Below are 19394 nucleotides of genomic sequence, written 5' to 3' on the forward strand. Positions count from 1 at the left end.
GATTTGAGTTGATAAATATAAAAAATTATAAGTATAACACATATATGTATGTATATGTATTTTGTACATTGGGCACAATAGATCTTTCGGGTGCAGTGCTAAATTCCCTCATATTTTTTTCTATTCCATCTGCATTGTAACTAGCTAACATTAAATAAACTAACGAACAATTTTCTTTAGGCAAGACTTGCAAAGGAGTTGGTTACTGCGGCTTTTTGCGTTTCCTTCCAAACCATTTGTGTTGGTCAGTGAGGGCTGAGGACTGAGGCTTCGCTGTTAACATGATGGGTTAGCCTTTTTATATGAGATAGGGCATTTTTTTCTGTGCCAAGATCGTGTTCAAGACCGCTGATGTATACATACCAGGGCACATTAGAAGCGCGTCACAAGACGTTATTCTGGAACCTTTGGACTTGAAGTATGTTGCTGGAGCTTGAGCAACCCTATAGTTGGATCCCATACGTCCAAATTGGTTTTAGCATTTACTTGTAGAGAAGCATTTTATTGTAACTGGATAAAGCCGATCGATTACCCATAACCGAATACATTTTTCTGAATATAATATCAAATCATTCTCTTTTTTTTCTTCACGTGAGCACTCCATATGAGTTTGTTTGTTGAGTTATGATACGGGACTTGCACTCCATTTATATGTACATAGTGGTAAGATATCTCTTTTCATTGTACGTGAAGTCAATATGAACGGATTTTGTTTCATTTAAGGTAGTAGTCTGGTAACTTACACGTTTTTTGAGGCCATGTATGGGACATTTTTTGGAAGGGAAAATAAAATTCAATCGGTTTGATTTTCTGATATGTTATTAAAGGTATCAGAAGGTGTACAAGAAAAAATTTTTTCAGCAAGCGGCAAAAAAAGAGGTACAGAGGCTGGCCGGCGTGATTTCGTCAGTTGTGGTCATCTGAAACAGAAAAAACAAATTGCTTATTAATCAGTGTGCTTGTCGTTCTGGCGGGTAGTAAGATCAAATGATTTTAACAAAAAATAACAAAATGGCGGACTTCGTAAGAAAATTGCCTTTTTTAAAGTGGAAATCGGACTAAAAAATGGAAAGTTAAGGGACGAAATAAATTAAATCTACTACCCGCCAGAACTATTGATGTGTTCAGCTCAATCCGTTAGATAGAAAATTTGATTTCACGACGGCCATCCGGAAAAACGTTGTTTTGAGAAAAACGCGTTTAAAGTTTTAGCGGCTTAGCGCCCGCAAGTACGAGCCGCTCTAATGTATGTGCTATAATTTCGTCAATATTTCGAATTTCGGTCTAAAATTTGTACAGTATATTACCAATATATTGCACTTTCAAAATATGTAAAAAACCGAAATTACTACCTTAATTTTATGCGCCAAGTAACGGTCCACTCGTAGATTCTATTTAAATGTTTTTGAAGACTTGCTATTGGCTCAATCTGTTTATTTCCAACTGACAAGATAGCGGTATTGTCTGCAAATGTTGCTGTGACGCAATTCTGATCGGTAAACAAATCTCATGTAAAAATTTGGTAAAAGATGGGCTCCTGCACCCGCCGTAGCCGAATGGGTTGGTGCGCAACTAGCATTCGGGATGCAGAGAGACCGTAGGTTCGAGTCTCGGTGAAAAACTAAAACGAAGAAAAAGTTGTTTCTAATAGTGGTTGCCCCTCGGCAGGTAATGGCAAACCTCCGAATGTATTTCTGCCATGAAAAAGCTCCTCATAAAAATATCTGCTGTTCGGAGTCGGCTTGAAACTGTAGGTCGCTGCATTTAGGGAACAAAATCAAGACGCACGCCACAAATAGGAGGAGGAGCTCGGTCAAACAACCAAACAGGCTGTACGCGCCAATTATAAATTATCGTATTTAATTCGAAAGAAGCGATCGGATAAATAGGATTTTAAATTATTGTAATATTAGTTGGTAAAAGCTCTTTTATTTTGTTGCGAAGGCCACCATATCATAATTTATTGAAAGCCTTGGGTACATTCGGAAGACAGCAGAGCACCCCTTTTTTCTTTCCGAGCACCGCACCCCTTGTTTCTTTTCGATAACTTGAGTTGGCCTGATCACAGCCGTGATCAATGGTTGAATATTTTGGGCGAAAGCCAAATTGATGTTCCTCTGCTCAATAACTTTCCTAAGGCAAGTAATTTAACAAGTATTGTTCTAACAGTTTGGTAAAATTGGTTGGAGTGGTATAGGCCAATATAATGATACATCGTGTACTGGCTATCCTGGCTTGGTCTACATGATCCCCTCGGCAGTTGTCTAGTTTATAGAAATGTGCTTCACTTTGAATATGGCATTCGTAATTTTGGTTAACTTAGTTAGAGTAGTTGGTGGGAACTGTTTTTTGTGACTTTTTGTTTTGTATTTTAGTTTTTTTATTTCATCACATTCAGAATCCGTTACTGGAGGAATTTCACCGTGATCATTGCGATTTAATTTCTGCTACTCTTGATACATCGTATGGCTAGAAGATATTTTCAAGGTATTCATAGAAGGTACAGGGTTGCCCATATTCGACGGACCCATCTGGCAACCCTGTATCTTTTGACAGAGACGTCAGATCGCTTAATGACATACCGCGTTGGAAGCGTCAGTCCAAGCAGATTTTTACCATGGAACAGTACAAGGCACGCGAGCGCTCCCAAATTGTTGAAATTTACATTCAACAAAAGAAGTCAAAAGAAGAAGAACAAAATCATCATATCCGATGAGGCTCATTTCTTATTGAATGGGACGGTAAACAAGCAAAATTGCCGTATTTACGCCACTGAAAATCCTCACGAAATTCAAGAGGTACCTCTTTACGACGAACAAGTCACTGTTTGGTGCGGTGTTAGTGCGAAAACGATCAGGAGCGTTATCGCGATATGGTAACCACTTTTGTGATGCCAATTATTCGTCGAAAGCGTATGAGGCAGTTCTGGTTTCAACAACACGGCGCTCCCCCACACACAGCTCGCACCACAATCGATTTTTCGAAGAAATTGTTTCCTCGTCGTTTGATGTCGAAAATGGCTATTTTGACTTGCCACCGTGTTCACCTGATTTAACGCCACCTGACTTCTTCTTGTGGGGATATTTAAAATCAAAGGTTTATATTAATAAGCCAAAGACCATAGAAAGGCTCAAAAACAACATCCGTGAGGAAATAGCCGCTATTCCAGCCGAAATGTTAGCTAAAACTATGGAAAATGCTGCAAAACGGGCACAATACGCGTACAGGCGCAAAGCGGCCATTTGAGAGATATCATATTTAAAAAGTGATGTCAACAAATCTATTTGAACCAAATGATTATTATCGTCAACATCAAAAAAATTGTGTTTTTCTTTGATTTAAAAAAAACACATGGGACCGTCGAATATGGGCAACCCTGTATTAGTTTTCCCTATATTGGTTTTTGCCCTCATAATAATAAATAATTCAAAATCGCTCATTGCTCTGTGAAAATCGTATTCTAGGGATCAAAATAAGAAACTTTGCCGAAGGAACCATACCTCTAAAACGAGTTCTGATGTCCCCCAATTTGGGTCGAACGAAAAATCCCACTTTGACCCATTTAGAGTGCTCCAATCGAGTCCAAATGTATGACCGACCCCCACTAACTTTGGGCGGCCGATCCACCCATGCCAGGGGCACACCCCCTGGAATTCCCCTGGGGGGTTCCCCATACAATCATTTCAAAATATCACCATTTTCGGCCTTTACATGAGAAAAGAAACTAAAAAGTTCGACCCAAATTGGGGGACATCAGAATTCGTTTTAGAGGTATGGAAAACATAGGCTTCTCTGCCTAGTGGTCAATTATTTCATCTTTGACACGCTAAATTCGGTTATCGACTTACGGTGGTACCCCACCAGATTAATAAAATTTCAAAAATTTTGAAAGTTATTAGTTGAAAAACTCACTTTCGTTCGTATTATTTTTCTTACTGTATTTCTAAAAATAAACTTGTTTTTGCGCCACCTTTTTTTGAGTTATCGAATCAATCACTGATTAGGAATTACCGAAAAGGAGATGGAGTAAAAGTACATTTTACAAAGGAAGGGTTACACTTAGCTATACATATACTCCTAACACCTTTTTACACGATAGGTACGTTCCTTAGAAAAGCGTGCAAAAAAACGTGTAAAACAATGCATGCGACATGTAGCAAATTTGGGAATATGTTCCACATTTTTAAAAAATCATGTAAGATAAAAAACTCTGATATTTTTTCCAAAAAAATGTGCCTAAGAAATAATAATGAAATCCATACTACATCAGACCCTAATTGAGGCCCTGTGTTCCACCTAGGAACTATGGCATAATATGTACATATATATAATATATATATATATTAAATAAGTAATATTTATAAAACAAAAACTATTCATTTTTATTACAAAAAAAGAATTAAAATTAGTGTACAGTGAAAATTCAATCCATAAGTACAAAACATAAAAATTAATTTTGCAACTATTCGTCGCTACTTGACAACATTTTTTTATTACGGGCCGGACCAAAAATGCTATCATCAGTAGATACATATCTCAGATATGCCCATATGTCGGATTTCATTCAAATTAAAAACGGCTTCTGTCGATTTTTTCTTGTAACAAAGTTTAGCGACTGTTTTTCGTTTTCTCGAATTGTTTATACAAGGTGGGCCAAAATTAATCACTATATCGCTAATTTATAGGTAATTTTTGCAAATGGGTTGTACGTCAATCATTTTTGACAGTTGTGTACTAGACAGCTGCAGTATACAAACAGAAACTAAAAAAAAAATTCATTCATTCCTTATAATCCAGCTTCACGCGACCTAAAGATTGAATTGAAATTTCTATACACAGTCGGTCTTGGTTAGTTCCAAAATGTACTTCTTGCTTCGTTTTTTAAAAAACATATGTACATATATTATATTTATTATTTATTTATTTAATATATGGAAAATAATAATAAATTATTATTTTACAATAAAAAAGGAGCACTAGCTGCCAGGGCTTACGGCTCAACATATATTATATATGGATGTATCTTTACTTAATCGTACTCGAAAAATGTTTACTTAATAAGACATTCTATTGGAGTTATGTTTTGTTTAGAAAAACATTTTTTGTTTTGAGATTCGTGCAAGAACGGAAAATTTGTGTAAAAAAATTTATTAGTGAAGCGTGTTTTTTCAAACTCGTGTAAAAAAACCGTGTAAAACGTGTATACCGAGTGTATACGTATTGCTCATTTATTTCAATAGTGTCATAATCCAAAACAAATGTACAGGTAGATAAGTATTTAGAAATCACCACAGCTCCTCTTTTATGATGTATAAAAAATTCAGCCGACATCTATTAAAAGTACCTCATTAAATGAAAATGTGTTTCTACTTTTACTTAGATAGGCTTCGTAATTTGAAGTCGTTATTCTTGACATTTTTTGAATTGTGACACTATTGAAGCAAATACGCTATATGTAACACATGAGCTGAAAAGTCCCTGGGGACTCCGGTCCATCAGAATCAACAATAAAACGATGGTTTGCTGAATTCAAACGCATTCGTAGAAGCACCGATGATGCACAACGCAGTGGACGTACAAATGAGGTGGTAATACCAGAAAATATCGAAAAAATCCACAAATTCGTTTTGAATAATCAAAAAGCGTACTTGCGTGAGTTAGCTGACATCGTAAAGATATCAAAAGGACGTTTGGCTTTTTATATAGCGTAGCATTTGACTATGAGAAAGCTCTGTTCAAAGTGGGTGCCGCGTTTACTCACTGTTTCGTTTAATCAAGACAACGCATCGTGCCGCAATTCAATAAAAACAATGGCAAAACTACTTGATTTGAGCTTCGAATTGCTTCCACATCCACCGTATTCGTGAGATTTGGCTCTCAGCGACTACTGGCTGTTCCCAGAACTAAAAAAAATAATGCTCGCCCATTGAAATGTTAGGGCGGCGCTGAAATGATGGCGTTTTGTTCTTGGCAAACAACATATTTTCTTTGTTAGGTCTTTATGGACTTTTCAGCACATGTGTTACAAATATATTAATTCACCAATCAGAAATCTTAACATTTTAAAACATAATGCTTTTTTGACTCAGTAGCTGTATATATCAAATCTACATTAAATAAATATGGGTTACAAGTAATTTAGCGCGTATTTCTTTTTTTGGGTGTCTGGCCGAGCTCCTCCTCCAAGTTTAGGTGTGCGTTTATTTGTTTTTTCGTAAATAAAGTGGCCTACGGTTGTATGCTGCCTCCTAATGGCAGATGGGTTATTATTTCATGGCAGAAATACGCTCGGAGATTTGTTATTGCCCACCGAGATGCGGTCGCTATTAAAAAAAATCGTTCATCTTTTGGGCATAGGTATAATAGCCCACAGCAAATCTTAATCATGCTCAAAGCCATTCGACTACGACGGCCACAATAAAAGTAATTATATTCTTTTATTTAAGAAGCCAAACTCAAAATAGAAAACATTTGTACGAGTAATTGGAAATAATAATCAAAAATATTTATTATTATAGTTTGAAGCACTTAAATGTATTTTTGATCCGAAAACCTGTTATCAACCGCACAACTAAGTACTCTTCACAATATCACAAATTAAAAATTAACAAACCATTGAATTCAAAAGCAAACAAGTTTGGTTTTTACACAAATTTATCATTTCTACCTCAACTTCCCCAACACCCACACGAGGTCATTAAAACCTTATAATAACATAAAAGCCATTAGATGTTTTCAATATTTTTGCGTTGAAATTTATCACATTAATAAAAGCTTTACTCTCTGTGTTTGCAACCATTCTTTATATTTGCTAAATTTTTGTTTCCTTATTTATATTGCTTATTGGCATTAGTTTTAATTTCGCACTTTATATATAATTACAAAGAAATAAATATTTATAAGCTTATTACGATGTCCGTAAATTTGCAATCCAATGTATGTAGAGTATGTATAAGGGCGCTCAGAAAATGTTAAAAAGTTCTCATAAAAATATTACAGTGTCTTTTTACTACCTAATTTTGCTTCTCAAAATATGTAAAGGCCTGTCAAACTAAATCAACAGTGTGTGAAGCAAAATTGAACATACGAATGGTTCCACGACGACTGTGGAAGGCTGTCTTAAAGTGTTTTCTTTTCTCGAAAAAAATGTCATCTCATTATGTGTCAAATAGACTAAAATTTATTGTGGAAGTAGGGCTCAGAGAAATACTCCTGGCCGCAGTGCTAAATCCCCTCACAATCTATAATATAAAAATGATTCGGAAAATTTGTTGGTAAGCGCTTCACACAACAACGCATGGAGCAATCTTAGCAACTTTCTTTTTAAATATTCCTTGAAGTCCAAGGATGGTTTGTACGGCGAGAAAAATTCGGGGAAACCCCTAAACAGCCCTTACAAATATAGCGCGTTCGTGTGTGTGCGTTCGCGTTGGATGATCTAATGCGTTCACACAAAAGTGATAATATCGTGAACCCGACCAAATTGAAAAGTTAGAAAATGTAAGAGCTATAGATTTGATTGGCCTCGCAATATTCTTTCTTTTGTTTTAGTTTCAGAACGCAACAATAATTACATCAGTTTTCACGTCGTTGCATATGTCAAACAAACCACGTTAAAAAGCGTTTATTATATTCTTCTTCTATAATATAAAAATGAATGTTTGTCTGTATGTCAACGATGAACTCAAAAACTACTGGACCGATTATTATAAAAATTGGTATAAATATCATAGGTATGTATTTTTCGGCGGAGAAGGTTTGTAGAATATGCTCATTGATGCCACTCGCCACCATCTGGCGCTGCAGACTAACAATTTCTGCCCCGTTCAACCGATTGTCATAAAAATTAGTATGACCATGTATTTTTACACAGAGGAAACGAATATGACATGTTCATAGATGTCTTTGATTGAAGACATATGTTTGACCATCGCTAACAAGGCACTGGTGCAACTGGAAATGTCTGCTTAAAACCGACCTGCAAATAATCTTTTCGATCGTTATTTGCAACGAGAAACACACTATGAGTCTGACGAACTGGGGCATTCGCTAGAACAAATCTTCCGCAGTAACAGAACAAAGCGGTGGACTGTTTTTCATAAATGCGTCCGGTGGTACAGGCAAGACTTTTCTTCTTTCACTAATTTTGGCCACCATACGATCACAAAATAATATTGCACTGGCTATTGCATCATCTCGAATTGCGGCAACTCTTTTGGATGGTAGCCGAACAGCGCATTCGGCATTGAAACTGCCGTTGAATTTGCAAAACATTGAGCCACCAACATGCAACGTCAGCAAAAACTCTGTAATGGGAAAAGCACTCCAAACGTGTCAAATTATCATATGGGACGAATGTACAATGTCTCACAAGAAAGCATTGGAAGCGCTTGATCGTACACTGCGAGATTTGAGAGGAAACAGACGGATCTTCGGTTGTAACAACATCAAACTTCAACTTTTTTCAACCCGTCATGCAATCCTTTGTATTAAAAGATCAAACTCCAGTTCTGGAGATAAAGTAATTTCTCAAATGACGATACTAATTGATCAACAGGAAATGTAAATCTCGAAAACACGGAAAAACTTCGAAATATTTGCAATCATAATATACGAAAATGCTAAGCACAATACTAAAATTTAACGAAAACAGAAGCGTTAAAGAGAAGCTTTACTTTTAAAAATGCCAGTCTGGAATAACAAATATAACAATTCAGCTTAATTGAAAGCGATTTAGACGTACGTTTATACATAACTGCGTAAAAAGTTATTCATATATCAGATTGAATATAAAACATACATAAACACATAACATACATATGTATCTACCACAACACAAAAAATATTTGGCAAAGCTTATTGAAGACGGGAAAAGAAACGCGGGTTTCAATAAGGGTAGTAAATGATTTGAAGTCAACAGTTATCCTGGATAAAGGAACTGTAATTGAGAAATGTCAGGCTGTAGACACCATAGTTAACTACCACGGACCACAACAGGAAAATGAAGAATCGCAGGAAGCGGAAGAAAAACTCCCGACTTCATAAAATCTTGGATGCATCAATTAAGAGGTCTACAGAGGACGAAAGCTAAGAAATTGCTGGTGAAAATGCTACATTTTCAACAGTGATTGTGGGAAGTTTAGAAAGACTGCTATCGTGAAACATTGCATAGACACAGGAGATGCAAAACCAATTCGTCAAGTTCCACGCCGAATTCCTCTATCAAAGCACGAAGAAGCAAATCAGATAATCCAAAATGTGCTTGCTGCAGTGAAGTAATTGGGACACCAATAAGCCCGCGGAGCTAACTGATTGTGCTGGTTAAAAAGAAGGATGGTAGCACTCGATTTTGTGCAGATTATAGAAAGCTGATTGATTTAAGAAGTGGTTACTGACAGGTAGAAATTGAGGATTGCGAAGATTGCGAGAAAAGACAGTCTTCAGCATAGAAGATGGGTGTGGCAGTTTTCTGTGATGTCATTCAGATTATGCAACGCGGGACCTAACTTTACGCGCCTGATGGAGCGTGTGCTGAGAGGTCCCCAATGGAAAACGTGTTTGGTCTATCTGGATGGCCTCATAATTAGGGGCAAACAATTTAGCGACCATTTGAAAACTTGGAGGAAGTTTCCTTCAGTGTATTGCCTGAGTGAGATTACGATTGAATCCGAATAGAAATAGGAGGAGACCTGTCACAGATTATCAATGGGTAAGAAAAAATGATCGCATACTATAGCAGAGTTATCGAAAAGCCGGTAATGAATTACTGCGTGACCAGACGAGAACTGTTAGCTGTGGTTGAGTTTCCACAAATTCCTGTATGGACAACGATTCTAGTTCAAGCATCCAGAAGAACAAACTTCACGATGGATCGAAAGGCTGCAAAACTACGACTTTGAGATCGAGCAACGAAAAGGGCAACAACATTGAAATGCTGATTCCCTAGCTCGGCATTACGAAAGAAAGTCTTGAGGTTAGGGCATAACGGGCGCAGTGCAATAGCAATAAAATAATTGATGGAGTTCTGCAACGCGTTTGGGAAAGCGAGAGAAACTCCACAATGGGCCAAGCGGAGGTCAGCTGAGTATCACTAAAACCTGGAGAAGATTAATTAGCGGTTTAACTAGGTAAATTGCAGAAAATCAATTGCCGAAAGGACCAGAGGAGATAAGTCGTGGAAAATCGGATGGAATGGTCGAAAGACTGAACCGCACTCTGGAGGAACACTTGTGAAAAGTGTTGCCGTGAACTCTGAAAGACTCAACGAAGGTAGCTTGGTACTTCTTTATAATCCACAAAGAAAGAAAGAGGCTAAAATTATAATTCAAAAAAGAAATATTGTTGGAATGAATTTCTTTATTATAAAATGGAAGATAATTCCATGGCATTTATTTTTTGAATACATATTCGGTATATGTTCACCGTACCTAAGAATCCAATCAGTCCAATTTTTCCAATAAATCTGGCCGAAGGACATTAATGATGGCTTGAATATTGCAATAAATCGATTGTTTTGCGAGCTGTATGGCAAGTTGTCCCGTCTTTCTGGAACCAATTGTCGTTGATGTTTAGCTGAACTATTTTTGGAAACAAATATTCAGTCAGCATGACTCAATAGCGCTAGCCATTCTCCGGAACGGCAGCTCCTTCCTTATTTCGAAAGAAATAATGATCGATGATGCCGCCACTGCTCTATGAATTTCATGAGCAGATTAATTTTTTTTTTCAAAGCAAACTTCCACAATTTATAAGCGTTGCTGTGACGTTAAACGATTCAATATGAATTGCCAAACCTTACTGAACAGAAATGTCGACACAGTTTGTCATTCTCAGCTAAAAAAACACTAAACAAAATATTAGAAAAAGTTGCAAGATTGAACATATCTTTCATGAATTTGATAAATGTTTCGTAATTTTCCACGTTTGTGTAAATGTAACTTGATTAATTCAACAAATAAAATTAAAACTTTCTTTTGAAAAATGCAACCATTCCATCAGTATTTTCTTATGACGTTGTCACGTTAAACTATCGTCAGTAAACCTACTTTACAGACAACCTATTTTTTCAGATGACTAATTTATTCCAGCTATATCCATTGTACTGCTTGGAGCATGACGGTTTGGAGAACCAGGTATATGTATTCTGCCTGGTTCTCCAACCTCTTCAACAATGTTGAGAGCCTTCGAAGAATTGCAACTGCAAACAATGCTTATAAAAGAAGTAAATAATTTTAATTGAAATAAAAACTACTAAAATAAATGTATTTCACAAGGTTTATTAATGAAATCGATTTATTAATCATATTTTAAATGATTTGTTAATTTGTATTGAATATTTAGTGAAATACCTTATGTGTATGATAATTTTCACTAGGGCTGCACCCACTTAATTTTAAACCGGAAGAGGTTGTGAATTATGTAAATGATTAACAGAACACTGAACATATTTTATTAATTTAAAACACCTAATTGAGTATTTTAAGATTTTTTCCAACCTTCAACGGAAGACAAAGAAAATCAATAATTTATAGTATGAATTCCGTCATAGGAAACCCCTGTTCGTTCGTTTTTAGGAGTATTTGAGAATACTCAAACAGGAGCGGTATTAGCGGTGCGGTTTGCTGCGACATAACTTTGTACCACAGCGCGCACAGTTGACCACAGTTATTTTATTTGAAAATGATAAATTGGATTTAATAACGCAGAACCTTTTTCGACCTCGACCGAAATCAGATCACAAATAGAAGCGAATTGTGGAAAAACTGTCCGAAGATCCCTTCAGGAAATTGTTTGAATGGACGCATTGCTCGACGTACACCCAAAGTATTCAAAACAATATTGCAAAGCGCTATTTAAATAAGGGTCCTTATATTTGAAATATAATTGTCTGGAGTGACGAATAGAAATTTAATTTGTTTGGGAATGATGAAAGACCTTACGTAAGAAATTAAATCACAAGTACACTAAAAAGAAGTTAAGCATGCGGGCTCTTCGGTTACGAGATGGGGTATTTTATATCACCAAGGCCGATTGTATAACTATAATCTGAAGGCAAAATGACTGGAATTATGTACAAAGAAATCTTGCAAAAACACTTGGTAGGAAATTGGGTTTTCCAAGAAGATAACGATCACAAACATTACTAGAAATACGTCCACTTTATGAGCAAACGATGTACGGAATGTATACGGCATAAGAACTTTCCATTAAAATATTAGCAGTGCAAACTATAGAGTCAATCAAGATATAAATAATAATAATCAATCAAGATATAATAATTCTGCTCTACTTGCTACTGTTTCTGCCTCCAATATAACTGCTTTAGTTTTATCATTATTTTAATTCTAATAAATAAATAAATAAATAGTTTTGTTGTAACAATGGATTTTCTCAAGACAACTTATAATACGTTCACATATAAGTAGATTAAAAAGCGAGATTACCCATACACAATTTCTCTCGCAAAATCTGGGATTTTAAAATAATCCTAGAATATAACCATACTTTTTATACTATATTATCGATAATTATTATTACGAATGTAAGGAGAAACGTCAAAGTAAAAACTAAATAAAATGGACGCCGGCAAACAAAACAGGTTTGTAGACTTAATTCTAATAAAATGTTTGTTAGATATATATTATTAATTATGCCTTCATAATACAGGAAAAAGCGTATGCCCATAAACGTTTTGACCTGTTATTGCTTATTATAAAATGTAATATCTAATTTCGAATGCGTATTGCTGCTTTCGCAACTTCAGTAAACATCGTTTAAGGATTTCTTTCAACAATATACCACCAGCAGGAAATTGCTCAATTAAATTAACTATTGCTACTCTTTGCATTTTCTTCGTATTATTAAGAATAACAATTAAACAATATTAATATTATTAATAATAATTAAACAAACCAAAAACACTTAAAACTTGGAGGAACCAAACCAATTCGACCACCTTTCAAAACAGCATTGACAGCTGATTGGCAATTTTGCAGGTAATCTGCCATATGTGAACGGTTAGTTCAATTTTGTGGATTTATTGCTAATTAACACATATGGGAATTACATGAGCACAAAATCTCTGTTGTTTAACTCTAAAAGTTTATTGATCGACTTAAATTTATAGCAACAAGTTTTATACAAATCTTATTACTTTCAACTTTTTTCCTATTGTTTTTTAATAAAATGCGGGCTTGTGTCAGATTTAGTGTTGTACTATAGCGTAACTTAATTATATGAGCACAAGTGTATTCATAAGCAGAGTTGCAATTTAGAACTAGAGTTCTAGCATAATTTTATTTACAAACATTTCCATGTATTCTATTTTTCAATTTGGTGGATTGAATGTCACAATTTCCATGAAAACGTAAACAAAGCAACAACAAAGGAGGACGATTTGACATTCAAACAATCGAATAGCAAGAAAAAAGAACAAATCAGCAACTTTACCGAAGTCACCTTGTGGGGATTCTCCTTGAATCGGAATATGGAAAATAATCTGGTGAAATTAATATGGAATGTGTGGTAAATTTTGTTGGAACAAGTTTTGTTTAACAGCAAAGAATGCCAAATAAATTCTCAGGGGGCAACACTACTACAGTATGGCATACAGTTACTTCAGCGAACAGATGTTTTTGGAAATTTAGAAAAAATCAAGAATAATTTTGTAGCTTTGGGTAGCCTTCCCGAACTGGAGAAATAGTCCTAGGAAGAAGGTGTTGACGATGTCCTCTATGCTTGGCAGTGTACTGCGACAGGCATTTAAAACATTCGATCAAGCTAATAATGCCACTTTCAATGTCAATTTTGCGATGCTTAAAGAATTAACTGAGCAACTTACATTTCGCGATATCCATATACAACCTCAATATTTCGAAGCGGTATTCAAGAGGGACGACGACCCAGCGCCATGCAACTATATGCAAATTTTCGAAGATGAAATGTTTTGCATGAGTGTATTTGTGATGCGCGAAGGCTATACAATGCCTCTCCACGATCATCCCTGTATGCATGGTCTTTTACGTGGACTTTTCGGGAAACTAAAAGTGCAGTGTTATACTAAACAGCCGTTAAGTCCTAATGAACCGCTTTATGATCGAAAGGCACGGGAAGTGTATGTGCACCCAAAAGAACCGAAGATCATAGAATCGAGCACAGAATGTGCTGTTCTGACGCCGATAGACAGTAATTACCATGAAATAACATCTGTTGGCGGTGTAGCAGCCTTTCTTGATATACTCAGTCCCCCGTACGAAACAAATATCCCGCAGTATGGAAGTCGACGTTGCCGCTTTTACCGTGCAGGCTCACCAAAATTAACTACCATCGTCACTGAAACGGGTTTACTTGAAAAGCAAGCGGAACAAATGCCGCTAATACGTTTAGAACGCATCCCGACGCCTCTAACTTACTATTGTGATACTACTGATCCACCGGATGAGGTTATTCAATGCGCCTACCTTTGCGCAATTGAGGCATATAACACGTCGTAATGTGTAAGGACGAAGATATGATGCCAAACTAGTTTAACGTAGGAATAAAAATGTATTTAAGTAGTCCATGTTATTATCTTATTTTCTTACGCCATTAAACATTGTTTTATTAGTACCTAGGATCCGTTTTTTTTTTTTTTTCAAACAAGTACATCACACCCCAAATTGTTAAATAAATGACGAATGATGTTTTAATTGTTGGTGTTAAGAGTAGAATAAGAGAGAAAATTAATAAAAAAAAACAGACGACTTGATTAAAGAACTTAATTGATAGTTTATATTCTAGGGATACCAAAGAATACTTTAACGCTGTTACGAATGTTAAGATTTATTGAGAATTATTCAATCAATATTTATAACTTCATTGGATGTATCTTGTGGTATTGAACTGCGAAAGCGTTTAGACTTCGATGGGCCATCTAGTTCCTCATCATCGGAATCTTGAATTTCAGTTATGTCTTCTTCAATCATCTTTTTGCGTTTAACACTAAGTTGTGGCGGTAAAGTTTCTTGGGCTTGAATAGGGCTAGTTACGGTCAATTTGTTAGTAGCACTAGTCACTATATCCTCGGCGTCTATTTCATCGTCATCTTCAATTAAGCATAAATCGTCGTCATCGTCAGCAATTTCAGCCGGGCGACTTTTCTTAGATGTAGACGGACCAACTTCGGCATCATCCACTGCCGTTGACTCGGACGTTTTATTGCCATTACTTTCCTTCAGTAAAGATTCGCTTTCTTTCGGCTTTATTTGATTGCTTTCTGTAGCCACTTCGAATAACCCGCCATCGCGCTCAGCATCAAAATGTATGACGACGACGTCAAGCTCATAATTTTGGAAGAAATCGTCACACTTGAGAACCACTCCATCAACAATGCCCATTTCCGACATGAGCTTTTCCTCATTACACTCGGTTTCATCTTCTTCGGAAGAAATAATCACAGTACCCTTATTAGGATCCACGACATCTGGATTGACCATATTTAAAGTTTTGATAAGCACATCATCGCGAAACTCTTTAATGCGCATACGTTTTGTGTCAATACGGATGTGTACAGCTGGTTCGGCAGAGCAAACTATACATTTCGGATTCGGAGCCGTAAGGAATTTTTCCGGCACTAGCAACTGCTGCCGGGGATTTTGACGCAAGCGCATATACACAGATTTACACTTATCGAGTTGGCCTTGCAAAATCTTGAATGTCTGCAAGACTACAACACCTGCAGTTATCGCGTTAGTCGTAGCAATAGCGGGAATAATATTACCAGCCATAGACTTGATTTCGAAACGTGATTTACGTCCTATATCAAAAATGTAGGCTCTTATATTCGCACAAGCTGCTACAAAATCCATAGCAGGCTGATCATCTTTGTCCCAAACAAGCGCTTCACCCTCACCCAACTTAAGAAAGTTCACAGATAGTTGTTTTATACATTCACTAAAAACGGTGGCACATTCTGCTAATGACCAAACCTTATAGTATTGCTGCATAGAAGCTTTTAAAGAATCAACTGATATTTGGTTTTCTTCATTATCCTGTTTCACCAACACACTGTCCCATTTCAAAGGTGTAGGCGCTTTACGTTCCTTCCATAAGTTGGCCATGGATAACAAGTATTTAATATCGTCATAGAAAAACTTGTTAAAAAGAGTAGAAGCATCGTAGCCAGCTTCCTTAGCCCACTGACGAGTATTCACTCGAACTACGTTACCCGTTTCACTCGCTGTTATAGGACCGTCTAAATTATTATCCGCTTTTTCTTTCAACTCATTACCGTCGACTGTATTGGCTTCAGGATCAGCCATATCAGGTGATATATCCTCATCTTCTACACTTTCACCGAATAATTGGCTGAAATGAAATCAATGTGATATTATTTAAATAAACCATATCTATTCGTAATAATGTCTCACTTAAAAAGATGTTTTGCCCATACAATACAATGTATGGGCTCAGACGGCGTGTTTCGAATAGTACAGCCAGGAAAAGTCTTCTGTTTAGCCTTTGGAGTGCACTCATAGCATTGTGTTAGACCCTTCTTAATCAATTCCACTTGACCATTATAGCCAGCAGTGCCGCTCTCAATAAGTGGAACTTCCGCATGCAAGCACATTCGGTTGACATGATTACGTGCTGCCCGATTATCAAGGGCATTAAGCACAACGTCGAACTTTTTGAAGAAGCTAACTCCGTATTCCGTACTTAAAATAATCCAAATATTATATAGCGTATAGTACAAGCTGTAAATTTTTAACATTTTTAACTTACGACATAATGCTGTCGTGATGTGCTTGTATTTCCACATCTGGATTAAACTGCAGAGCACTTTCACGGGCCACCTGTGCCTTGGATTTACCCACATGCTCGCGATGGAATAAGAATTGGCGATTTAAGTTACTCAAATCAATTGTGTCCAAATCAATCTGTTTTAAAAACAACAAGTAATAATTGAAATTATTCCTGTAGATATGCCACTTACAATCTCGATATCTGGGAATCCGGATAACACCAAATTCTTCAGTATCTCGCAACCAATTCCACCGGCTCCAACAACCAATATTTTTGATTTTTCGATTTTCTCCTGCAAAGTACTTGGGAAAACACCTTTTAATGAAGCAGCCATTCTATTGTCTACCGTACTTTGTTTTATTTTTGATATTTTAATATTTTGAGCACACTATGTGAACTTGATCTGACTAAATAAATTTCTTATAAAAAGACGCTGATGGCAGTGCTGCCATATTTACCATATCATAGTGATGCCATATTTCACCTAACTTTACATGCTACCTACCACAAAACAATTACTTAATTTTTCGCGATTTTAAAAAATCTGACGTCGGCTTCTTTCCAATAGAAAAGCACAATATGAAAGCACAAATAAATGTCTATAAAGCCTCCAATGCATTTTTTTTTTGAGGATAACGCCGCGGCAAGAAAGTGTGTGTGTGTAGAATTTATTGTTTGATTATGTATTCTCGGAGCTTGACGTCACAGAGTACTCGGAAATCCGAAATATAAATCAGTCAAAAGAAGTTAATATAAGTGATGTACATAAAATTTAACTTGCTGATGCCAATTTAATTGTACTTCGTTAATTATTTTTAATAATAACAATAACAATAATAACACACTCACCGACGCGTACGTAAGCCGTGTCTACTTGACGTGAGCCACACAAAATTGGGCTAAAGTAAGAAAAAGCAGCTGTTTTGTATGTAAAATTTCATTTGCTTGTATAGACACAATGTTGCCATTCTTATGTTTACATATTTATTTTTACACACATCCGCGTTATTAACTACAATTTTTCTTTGTATAGTAAGCCAAACCCAAAAACCAACATATAAAAATAGCCCATTTATCTATAAATAGCATTATTGTACATCGCTTTTAAATTATTTTAATAAAAACTTAAATCTTATTTTATTATATTGATGATTTTAAATGTACTGTTTGGCAAAGTTATAAGGTGAGAGAGCAATCAGATGATTCGGCTGCACAGCAAAAATCAAATGTTCACAGATTACAAACGCACCCGTTGGCGAGTTTTCACTTAAAAGCGCTTGCATAAGTTTGATTATGTCAGCTGACACATAACATAAGGTAATAAATAATACGTTCACATATAAGTAGATGATCTACTTCTTCGCGCTTAACTCAAAATCTGTAATTAAAAAGCGCGATTTCCCATACAAAATGTCTCTCCCAAAATCTGAGATTATAAAATAATCCTAGATAATAATCATACTTTTAGACTCACAGCCCTGTGTTTTCTGTGTTATCAATAATTATTATTACGAATGTGAAGAGAAACATCAAAATAAACACTAAATGAAATAGACACCGGCAAAGAAAACTGAATGGTAGACATAATTTTAGTTAAATGTTTGTTAAATATTATTAATTATGCATTCATTTTATAGACAAAAAGCGTGTGGCCACAAACGCTTTGTCCTCTTATGACTTATTATAAAATATAATATCGAATTTCGCATGCGTATTGCTGCCATAATTTTTTGCAACCTCAGTAAACGTCGCATACGGATTTCCTCCAACTGTTTATTATTAGCAGCCGATTGCGCCATTAAATTAGCTATTCTTTCTCCTTGTGTTTTCCTCATACGTTAGTAATATTTAAGGAAACCAAAAACACCGAAATATTCCACAAAATAGTTTCTATGAAGGAATACCTCTCAAAGCAGTATTGATAGCTGATTGCAATTTTGCAGGTAATCCGCCATATGTGAACGGCTAGATTAATTTGGTGGATTTATAGGTGATTAATGCATATATGAACGTATTATAACATTGGTGAGTGAGGGTACCAAAATTATTTAAAGTTTACTAGGAACGTTTTCTGTTGTTAACTAATTTTATCTATTCGGCATTCTAAGTACAAAATACAAATCGCTTCCGCATCTTTCCGTTGTTCAGATTCTATTTACATGGCACAAATGGCGTAATTCGCTCTTTCATTGGTAATTCATTTCCCAACTACCTAATTCAATATACAAAATCTTAAAGTACGTTCAATTATGCATTAATTAACAATGAATCCACAAAATTAATCGACCCGTTTACATATGGCAAATTACCTGCAAAATTGGAAATCAGCCTTCAATACTTTTGTAAAAGGTTTTTGAAGTGAAACTTTTTAGGCATCGATGGACGAGCGAGAATGGAGAGTGAAGTTTCAAAGCCATGCAACGTTTTGGGCATTTTCGTTTTCCGAGAGAGAAAAAAGCTATAACGCAGAGGAAAAAAAGAGAAAGAGCTATACCTTATTTATATCTTAGATATACTTTAGGCTATTTTTTCTGAGTTTTTCCTTGTGGTTGCTAATTTCTAGTGAGAAATAACTCCGCCTACTTTTGGGCGCTTGTTTGTAGGTGCAAACT

General features: G+C 35.9%; 2 protein-coding genes across 2 annotated transcripts; one reads left to right on the plus strand and one right to left on the minus strand.

Annotated features, from left to right (window-relative positions):
* Window positions 1-13571: 13571 nt before the first annotated feature.
* On the plus strand, window positions 13572-14759 carry LOC128859939 (2-aminoethanethiol dioxygenase). Its single transcript, XM_054097107.1, has one exon. It carries the CDS (start codon window positions 13725-13727, stop codon window positions 14490-14492), a length of 768 nt encoding a protein of 255 aa, XP_053953082.1. The 5' UTR covers window positions 13572-13724; the 3' UTR covers window positions 14493-14759.
* Window positions 14760-14794: 35 nt separating this feature from the next.
* LOC128859938 (SUMO-activating enzyme subunit 2) lies at window positions 14795-17218 on the minus strand. The gene is made up of 4 exons (XM_054097106.1): window positions 16973-17218; window positions 16762-16916; window positions 16407-16694; window positions 14795-16344 (listed from the first exon to the last, which is right to left on the minus strand). Exons 1-4 carry the CDS (start codon window positions 17114-17116, stop codon window positions 14835-14837), a joined length of 2097 nt encoding a protein of 698 aa, XP_053953081.1. The 5' UTR covers window positions 17117-17218; the 3' UTR covers window positions 14795-14834.
* Between the last annotated feature and the right edge of the window lie 2176 nt (window positions 17219-19394).

The sequence above is a fragment of the Anastrepha ludens genome, chromosome 4 (genome assembly GCF_028408465.1).
Source record: "Anastrepha ludens isolate Willacy chromosome 4, idAnaLude1.1, whole genome shotgun sequence".
Taxonomy (NCBI): Eukaryota; Metazoa; Arthropoda; class Insecta; order Diptera; family Tephritidae; genus Anastrepha; species Anastrepha ludens.